General features: G+C 38.5%; 2 protein-coding genes across 2 annotated transcripts in view; one reads left to right on the top strand and one right to left on the bottom strand.

Moving 5' to 3' along the window:
• Nucleotides 1-258: 258 nt before the first annotated feature.
• Nucleotides 259-3,789, bottom strand: LOC140240155 (uncharacterized). Its single transcript, XM_072319961.1, has 3 exons — nucleotides 3,462-3,789; nucleotides 2,149-2,318; nucleotides 259-878 (listed from the first exon to the last, which is right to left on the bottom strand). Exons 1-3 carry the CDS (start codon nucleotides 3,616-3,618, stop codon nucleotides 501-503), a joined length of 705 nt encoding a protein of 234 aa, XP_072176062.1. The 5' UTR covers nucleotides 3,619-3,789; the 3' UTR covers nucleotides 259-500.
• Nucleotides 3,790-3,886: 97 nt separating this feature from the next.
• LOC140239657 (uncharacterized) overlaps nucleotides 3,887-9,859 on the top strand; it is a 77,137-nt gene continuing 71,164 nt past the window's right edge. The window contains 4 exon segments of the mRNA XM_072319487.1: nucleotides 3,887-3,936; nucleotides 4,660-4,748; nucleotides 6,949-7,061; nucleotides 7,748-7,815. Of these exon segments, the coding sequence (XP_072175588.1) occupies nucleotides 3,887-3,936; nucleotides 4,660-4,748; nucleotides 6,949-7,061; nucleotides 7,748-7,815 (320 nt within the window).

Below are 9,859 nucleotides of genomic sequence, written 5' to 3'. Positions count from 1 at the left end.
GAGAAGACTATAACGGTCTGTGACACCCTCTGCAGGATGATATAAGAAATATAAAGAGAATTCAACAAACCTTTTTTTTTTTTCTAATGAAAAGCACACAATCCTGTGACTTGTTACTGACATACAATGAATATGGAATAATAATAAACATAACATTGTTCTCCCGCTGTCAGAAAGGGGTACATGTAAGTCAAGCAATTTTTCATTTTGCTAGAAATCTAAAAATATGTCAAATATTGTTTATATTTTGTTATATTGTTGTCTTGCAGTCTTCTCAACAAGTACATGTAATGGTGGCACTGAAACTTCACAGTTCATAATTTTTGAACGTATAGTCCAATTTTCTTCAAATTGTCACAAATATGTTCTAGTAATTAGCTGCATTCACTCAATTGACACATATTTGGGTAAACTTGTCCTTAAAAGTCTGAAGCCCTGCAGGATTTCAGACTAGTTCGCCCATTAATGGAAACCTATGCACCTGTGGTTCCGTCCAAAATCTACTGGTTCCCGCTGGCCTCTTCCATGCACTGGAGTATGGCGTTTGTGACCTCCGACTGAAGTTTAGTCCTCAGAATCAACTTGATCTTTGGATTCGTGATCTTCCTCATTTCGGAGGCGAGATACAGGCAGAACAGTCCGTCCTCGTCCGATTTCTCCTCCGCCGGTTGTCTCACGACGGCGGGAGGGGTGTGGTTCTTCGGCTCGTATTCCGGGACCAATCGCCTCTTCTTCTTCCTCCTCTTCATCTCCAGTGCCTTATCCTCTCCCCCCTGCTGACCTTCCTCCGTCCTTCCCTCTGCAGCTTCCTGTTTTGCCTCACCCTCATTCAGCACCTCAAAGACTTCGCCATCCGTCAGCTGTAAGGAGGGGTCAACCTAAAGGAACAAAATGAAAATCCGCTTGAGAGTGAAGGGCGTTCAAATATTTTCCTTCTCAGCACTTTGCCCACAAGTAATACGCATCTAGGCATGATCTTGCAGTCTTTGTAATTTCCTTCTGTCTCTGCTCGCTTCTGTACTTCTTTACAATGTACTTCAACAGATAAATACTTGTGTTGATGATTTAATTCATAATTAGAATTGAATACAATCAATGAACACAAATTATATGCATGTGCATTAAGTGAATGCAGCAATATAGGAAGTACTTTTCAGTGAAAGTTTGAGGAAAATCAGATAATTCATTCAAATGTTATGCATTTTTACATTGTTAGTGCCGCTATGGCTGGAAGAAAAGGCTACTATACAACGTTGTAGCTTAAGACTTACCACCAGAACAACCATAACAAAGTGATATAAAGAGAATATCACGCTATTTCATATTTCTACCATAATGAAAGAGCAATTGACTTACCTCATTAAGAAAGTACAGGGAACAAAATTGATAATATTTATGTGAACAGGTCAAAGGACTGTGTACTTTTCATTGAAAAAAACAATCAAATTTTGCAAAATCCTCTTTTCATCTTCTTTATATCATTGTTTTGGAGTGATGTTACAAGCAGTTAGTGGCCTTTTCGTCCAGCCGTAGCGGCAATAAAACTTTTGAATGGATTATCAAATTGTTCTAAACTTTCACTGGCTATTAATGTGTTCTACTAATATTGCTTCTTTCACTTAATCCACATTTATGTATATTTGGGTAAACTTCTCCTTTAAGCATTTTGCCTCAATAGGCTGTGTTATACAGACTGAGAAGGCTTTGTAATGTATCATCTACGAAAAAGAGGAAAAATGAAATATTTATTGAATTTAAGCACGCAACAAGTCCAAAAGGCATACGTGTTAATATGACAAGGCATGAATTAGGACATTGTTTATTTCTTTATTTTCTTATTAAACTAATGAAGTGATATTGTTTTAACAGAGACCTCAGATGATCACAGAATGAAGAAATAGCAATACTTGAATTATTACTTTCATCAATAGTGACAACATTAGCCATAGATTTGCTGATTTTTCTGTCACTTTTGGGGAGACATAATTTTAAGTTGCATGCAGCTCTTCTATAGTAGGTTCTAGGTGTTCCAGAAAAAAAAAAAATCCAAATAGTTCATTGCTGAAGGCTACCACGGCAATTGGAAAATTCTGCATAAATCTACAGATACTCCAGGGCCTATGTTGAACCATGGGATGTGGTACTCACACTCTCATAGACGTATGGCCTAGTCTTCATATGAGGGCTAAGGAAAGAGAGAGATTCCAAGAGCCAGGTCTGACGCCCCGTCATTTTGGTCTTTGACCCGTTGAGGTGGGCTCTGGCTATTTTCCCGTACTGAGTTCTCAGACTAAGCATTCGCTTTCGGATGTGAGCCGCTGAAAGTGAACACGTCCACACACACAAAGAAAAAAAAAAAAGGAAAAGAAAACAAAAAAAGGTTACAAATTATATCAAACAATTGAAAACAGTGAAATCGTTTCACTCAAGATCTCAAAACTTTGATTAAATGACAGAGAGTATAATGGAATACATTGTCCATTGCCTATATTCTTGAATTTAATAGAGTGTACATTGTAGTTTTAATGAGTACCAGCATACATGTACTTTGTTCATATCATAGAACTTGCAATGTGTAAAACCACTTTAAGAGTGCAAATTACAAACTTGTAGGAGGGTGCATGAGGGAGGAATCCCTTACCACACAACCAGCTTTTGCATTTTTACAATTGAAAACAATATGATGCACACTTAAATTGTCAAATCCATTCAGAAAACTGTCAATCCCCAAAGTATGCCAAGTATAAATCTATGAATAGGAACCGAAAGGGGGAAAGATTTATAAATTAAATCTCAGAGTTAGACTCAGAGGATGAGGGAACTATCAAATTTATTTGAATTGAAGTGACAGATCTAGCTGGTGCACACTTTTTGATGAAATATTCTGAAATCTGTTAATCTAACATTAATTAACATTATGCCTAGACTTTTATTTAGTTACAAATGTATTATAGTCCTGAATTAAGTCTGCAGGCAAAGGAATACTGAGCAGCTGTACATTGTGCTCATGACATGCAGTTAGACTACGTGCACACTTTGGTTGAAATATTTGGAGTTTTCTATCAATAAAGAAAAAAAAAAAATCCTCATGTCAAGTTTATAGTGGGGGTTAGGGGCCTAACAACAAACAATAATGATGTTTCCCCTCCAAAATATGCCAAATATTATATATATATGTATATATATATATATATATATATATATAACAACTTACATAGGTGTTCTATACACAGTATAACGTTAATAAATCATCCCTATATTTGTGGGGGGGGGGGGGGGCAACTACCCCACCTCCCCGCCCCATCAATGCCCTGCATGCTTTTCGAATGTCACTAGATATTTCTAATAGATTTACATTTCAGTCTTTCAAAAATAGGGAGAAAATAAATTAAACGTTAGACATTCTCAAGATAATCTACTAACGGGTTAAGTAACTGGTTAGACGGGAATCATGCACTTACGCGTAACTTTCAACTCCGCGGCAATTTCCGTCACAGCTGTTTCCTTGGCCATTCTATCCGTGTACTGTTTGTGTGAATTGTCGTAGAGATAGTCATGTTCGTTCCACCACTCAACTAACCTATCTTCTTTGAAGTGGTTCCAAGGAGAAACCGCCATTATGCCTTCTTCTTCTCAAAGCAACCGACATAAAATTGGTCTTGGAATTATCCTGGCTAGACCCTATTTGAGTCTTGTCTGTGATTGGTCAAAAGTGATTGTCGGGACGAACTCGTGAGGGTCCGATTTGCGAAGATTCAACGCGACAAAATTTAGTCCAACGCAAGACGAACGACGACGGCTTCGATGGATTTACGACAAGTACAGTGCAGTGGTATTACGTAGGAAATGCATGGCATGGCAGAGGGTTGAGACGCGACCGACAACAATGGCAGCCGCACTCTTCATTATGCAAATCGTGTCGTCGTCGGATCGCAGGTTAGATCAGCCTTGTCCAATGGGCGCGTGGATACCATCTAAGCAGTATCTACTCCACATTGCTCGCGAGCAACCCACGTTGTGACAGTTGTTTCAATTGGTCATTTATTCGACCTAGCTAATAAGGGAGCCACCTGCGTGCGCTGCGGGTACATGCATGCGTTGGATGACGACGGGTACTACGGTCGGAACGATCGAACCAATGTAGCTGTTCCAATTACTGCACTCACCCCTGGCCGCCGGCGGCCGGCTGTCAACATCCCTCGCTCTCTCGCACTGACACCCTGGCGCGGGGGTCGAGTTAACCCGACCCTGCCTGGCCGGCCCTCTCTAAACTCTGTAACTAGCTTGTAACGTTAGTTATGCTGCATTATTACTGGTGTAACCTTGTTGACAAGATTATCTCTTACAAGTTACAATTAGACAGAAAGATCCGTCTGTCCGAAGGAGTCTTTTACTTTTATGACGTTATCGCTCTCCTCCGGCCGGCCGTAGACAGGAGCCAGACGCAGTCTCCGCGGAACATTTTCCCGACGACCAAGTACAGACCGATCTTTCGGTTCGGTCATTTACTGTATGGGAAGAAAAGAAACGTTTTCGTCGGTATATGTACACGTTTTCCGAGGCAAGCCATGGCGATGTTGAACATCTTTTTTGAACAGCTGTCAAGCCGCCTGCCCTCCGAATTCTACGGCTCGGTTGAGCGAATATCTACACCTTCAGCCTGGCCGGCCTGCTGGCTACTCTCGCTGCGCAAGTCTTCCAATGCGGCACACTGAAGACTCGCAGCCAGCTGGCTGCGGCTGCGGATGGTAAGGGAACCCGTCCAATACTGCTGGTGACAGGATGGAAATCACCCACACACAAACGGGCGGAGGGTCTAGCTTTGCAACAAAAACTGGGTGCTTGTGTATACTTTCGTACTAACTGCTGAAACTAGTGAGAACCTGCAGAACTAAGACTCTAAGAGGGGTTGATATATAGATCTAGTCTTCTGATAAGTTATAAATGGATTATTATGTCTTGTGATAGATAAAAAGAGATTGAGGTCTAGGGGCTGCCAACTTTGAGTGAGAGTTCGGAGATGGACATTGATAGAGAGCAACGCCAATAGTACAGTATGGGGGGGGGGGTGGTGGTCGCTGTGCCTATGGAAGGGGAGCATATTTCAGTAAAGATTTCAGCACATGCATGGAGAGATATTAAATGATAGCTAGTTCTGAATGTAACGGTTAGGTGCACTGGGAAATCTTGAAACTAGATTGGATGAGGGATTTGGGGGACATTTCTTTTTCTTACTGGTACTTTCTGCTTTTGGGGTTCAGCATGCATGAGAATTCTTTCATCAGAGTGAGACAGCTAGTTTAAATTCCTTGAATTGCACAAGACTCGCAGTAATTGCATGAGAGTTGGCAGCGCAGCAGTATAGCCTATTTTGTGCGCAGCCTCGAAGTGTACATGTATGGTACGTAGTCCAGCCAGTGTACAGGCTCTCCCACATAATTTAAACTCATCTATTCTTACAGTTTCCCTCCATTTCCCACCAAGTCACTCCAGAGTCCAGCTACATACAGTACCAGTACAGGCTATTGTACAAACAGCTCAGTATCAAACTATCACTACGGGGCTGTAAATGATGATGATGATGATGATGATAATAATCTTAATAACATAATTATAATAATAATTATTATATAATAATGATAATAATAATGACAATAATAATAATAATAATAATAATAATAATAGTGGCTACTTGTATAGTGCACAGGTCCACCTTTTAGTGTTCATATGTTCAAACACAAATATAATATACCAAATAAAGAATACAACGTATACCAGTAAAAAATACAATATTGTTCCAAACATTAATGACATGCAGCAATTACAGTCCTCAGTGTGAGAGGAACAGATAAGTTTTAATCAAAACTTGGAGTAGCAAATCTGCACTTTCCTCTGTATTAAATAGAAAATTCAAATTCTCATTATTTAAAAAGAAAATACACTTTCCTCTGTATAGCAATACTGTAAAAGTAGAAATTTTTGCGAATTTCGCGTAACCAGAAACTAGCGTGAAAAGAAAAGGAACACAAATATTTTTGCTTGCCATATGTTCCTGTACGTGATGTCTTGATTCCACGGAATTAAAAACATGCGAAACTCTTCTTATCCGGCAAAGCGCAAAAAATTAGTTGCGGAAAAATATCCACTTGTACAGTAAATAGAAATTCCAATTCTCATTTCAAAAAACAAAGATGCATGCACCGCGCACCACATTAGTATATGCTGATACAGCACAATGTGGCCTGAAATTTATCAAAAGAAGAGCAGTGAGAATATAATAGAACCACTACTAATGGATTATGTATCATTAATTGTTATCATTAGTGGATAAACTCCCTGCCCACTTGCATGGATAAACTAAAAAGAGAAAAGGAAACTAAAATTCCTACAGTGATCAACTGACAATACAGTAGGCAAAAAAAAAAAAACATTTAATCCTGTTGTTGTTGTTGTTTTAAAGAACGAAAGGAGAGAGAGAGAAAATGGGGCCCTATACAAATAATTTGCCCCAGAATCCTGCCAATTGAAACTTTTCAAAATCACGTAGACACATTGTCTAATGTAATGCTAAATATATGCTTTAATTTCTTCTACCTTTATTTACACTTGATGTATTATATTTTTAGTTCTCTTGTTAATTGTGAGCACCGTAATTTGGTGCTGTCCTCATCATGTGTCTTATTATATGGGATATCTTTGTGTGCATGTGTGTGTGTGTGTGTGTGTGTGTGTGTGAATATAGGGAATTCCATGAGGTGGGGGGGGGGGAATGTATTTATGGCATGAGTAAAAACACAAAACAAAACAAGAAATAAATCCCAAGCTCTTTTACAAACATAGACGACTTTAATTTGTTTTTATGGTATAAATTCTGTATACAGCATCCTTTCAAATTTTGTTCAAAGGAATTGATTTGTTGATATTTTCTATATATATGCACTATTGCAGCTTCCGTAGAGGTTGCAGGAACAATGTCTTTCGAGGACAAAGTGTTTACAGATGAGTACAACGACCCAACGTCAGACGCCTACCAAGAACTGGAAAGCAACTTTACATATGTGGTGAGATGATAAACACAGGAAGAAAGAATGAAATGCTGTTGCTTAGCAACTATTGTAGAAGCTATGATGTAGAGTAGCAGAATGTTAAAAAGAAAAAAAAATGGATTATGACAGGATACTTTATACACACTCCTCATTGTCAGTTTTACCTGTTCAATGACTTTTTTTAAAAAACTCATTTGGTTGGATGAATACATCTGAGGAGATGAATGACAAATATTTGATATTGTAAAACTTAGACCTGTTGTATGTGAATTTTGGCATGGTTTTGGTGAATAATTGGCTCCGTACTGGCATTGGGATAATAGTATATTTTGTTGTAAAGTGATGTACATAACATCTAAAAATTTTTACCAGTTTGTTTTCTTGATTTCATCTTCTCTAAGTATATCTCTTTTATATGCTCGTGTCTCTAAATTGTAAAACTTTCCTAGATAGCGAATGTGATCATCAAGTTTGAAGTTCATTTGCTCAAGAAAAGCTGTACACATTTGATATATATATAATGCAATCCTAAATGGTGTAGTTTTTTAAATTATTTTCATTATTAGGGAGTGAAAGGAGGGTATGGTTGGACTATCAGATGGAAGAAAATGGATGAGACTAGAATAGCTTTAGTATTCACAGATGATGTTTGAATGGGTTTTTCAAACCGAAGATGTATGAAATTTGTGTTTTAAATCCAGATGGACCTGACTTTTTCAGAGGGAGAATATGCAGACATCTACAATGGTACCGTCATTACGAGCTTCAGGTGAGATTTCTGTGCTACTTTTGTTGTCAGTTCATTCATATAATTGTCACATTAATTGGGGAATAATTGGGGAAAAAATAATTTAATCCTCAACATTAACCCTAAAAAGGCCGGGGGGGAAGGAGGTTTGAGTCAACCCCACCCCCCTCGACATTTTTCGCGACTACTTGGCCGCGCCAAATTTTTTTGATTGACTTTTTACTTTCCAGTCTCTCGCATTTTGACATTATTTTCCCGAAAATTGCACATACCGTTACAATGCTGCATGACCTTTGTACATGCCTTTCAGACCGAAAATGGCTCAGAAACATGATTTTGTGTATAAAGTCTATGCAAATGGAGTTTTCTCTTCTAATTCATAAAGATATATGATTATTTTCACTTTCATAAGCTGAAACTAATTAATTTTAGCATGATTATGCTCGAAATAGGTTCTGTCATAATTTTGGGGAAAGAAATGATAAAACAAAAGGTCGAAAATATTCATAAAACAATAAAATACATATTAAAGAAATTGATTGTGATACCAGATTTTTTTTCGAGTAGATCTGCCCCCCCACGGAAGAAAGCAGTAACTGCATAGCTGCTGAGCTGAGATAAATGCGATTTTGTGTTTTTTGCAGATTCTTTAAAAACACAGAAACATTCAAAAATAATTTTGTGGTATGATTATGCACCATACCTAGTTGTCTAACAATACCTAGGAAAAAATTATGTTTCCGTTATTTTTTAAATGTTATTTAGGAAAATACAGTTACTGCGGTGGCTCACCCTTGATTCTGGGTAGTTTCCCCACGGAAAAAAGCAGTAACTGCAGACGGCCAGGAGTCTGCTGTTTTCCCCAGGGAAAAAAGCAGTAACTGCACATGTCACATGACCATAGGAGGAGAATTGTTACCACCACCAGGTTATAAAGTTCTTCTACTTTCTGGTTAGTCTAGATCTATAAGATCTAGGTCCTATCGCTAGACCTAGACTAGGTCTTCTCGATTGAATGGCATTCTGTGTAAAAATAAGGTAGACACCTATTGACCTATGTACCCTAATTGAACTTTGGAGTGCCCGGCCTGGCCCCTGACACATGACCCTGGACTAGACAATAAAGTCAAGTCTCTTCGTCTTAGATCGTAGTCGAACTCTGACCTTACACTTAAGCTAGACTACAGATCTATGCCCAATGTTAGTGCTAGACCTAGATCTATTACGTTAGATTAGGCCTACTGTCATTTTGTCTAACACTAAACAGTTAACAATAGATTAGAATCTAGATCTACTCTGTAACGTTAGATCTGGTAGACCTATTTTAAACTTTAGGGCCTACATCTAACATTAGACTAACGTTAGTGCATTAATACTAGTGCTCAATACGGTCCCTTCAATATATTTTCAGCTCACCTAGATCTTCTGGTTCTGGCCAAAGCCATGGCTACCATGACTTTTCCTCTGCAATTCATGATAGATTTACAGGCATGCCTGGACCGCAGAAACTGTGTGACAGCACGGTTAGCACTGGCATGATCACTCAGACTGTACAAGACCTGCAATACTGTGCATGCAAGTGATGACTGTGATGTGATGCAATGTTTAGCTAGTTACTGTATGCTGCAGAATTTATGCGCATGCAGCTGCTGCACGCGTATTCTGCACTCTGAGCGCGCCGAGTCTGCCAGGTTTGCTAGTCTCCAGAAAGAAGCTTTTTCTACAACTTGTCATATGATTCCCTGCGGGCAGAGTCAAGTTACTGGTGAAACAATCTTTTTATATCTACTCTCCTAAATTATGGGAGAAACTGCTGTTTACATTGTTTATTAAAAAATTAGTAGAAAAAATAAATGGTATTATTAGGGAAAAAAATATACAGGAAGGACTATACAGAGTCTGAATGATAAAGACTAAATTGTTAGTTACTGCTTTTTTCCGTGGGGAAACTTGCAAAGTTGAATCAACTGGATGCAGTTACTGCTTTTTGCAAAAGTGAAAAATTGAATTTTTGGTCACTTTCATTTTTTTTTCTGCAAAACTGACCTATTAACATTGAAGAGCA

This window comes from Diadema setosum, chromosome 16 (assembly GCF_964275005.1).
Source record: "Diadema setosum chromosome 16, eeDiaSeto1, whole genome shotgun sequence".
Lineage (NCBI taxonomy): Eukaryota > Metazoa > Echinodermata > Echinoidea > Diadematoida > Diadematidae > Diadema > Diadema setosum.
The sequence above is the reverse complement of the archived record's forward strand: the minus strand, read 5'-3'. Positions and strand labels throughout refer to the sequence as shown.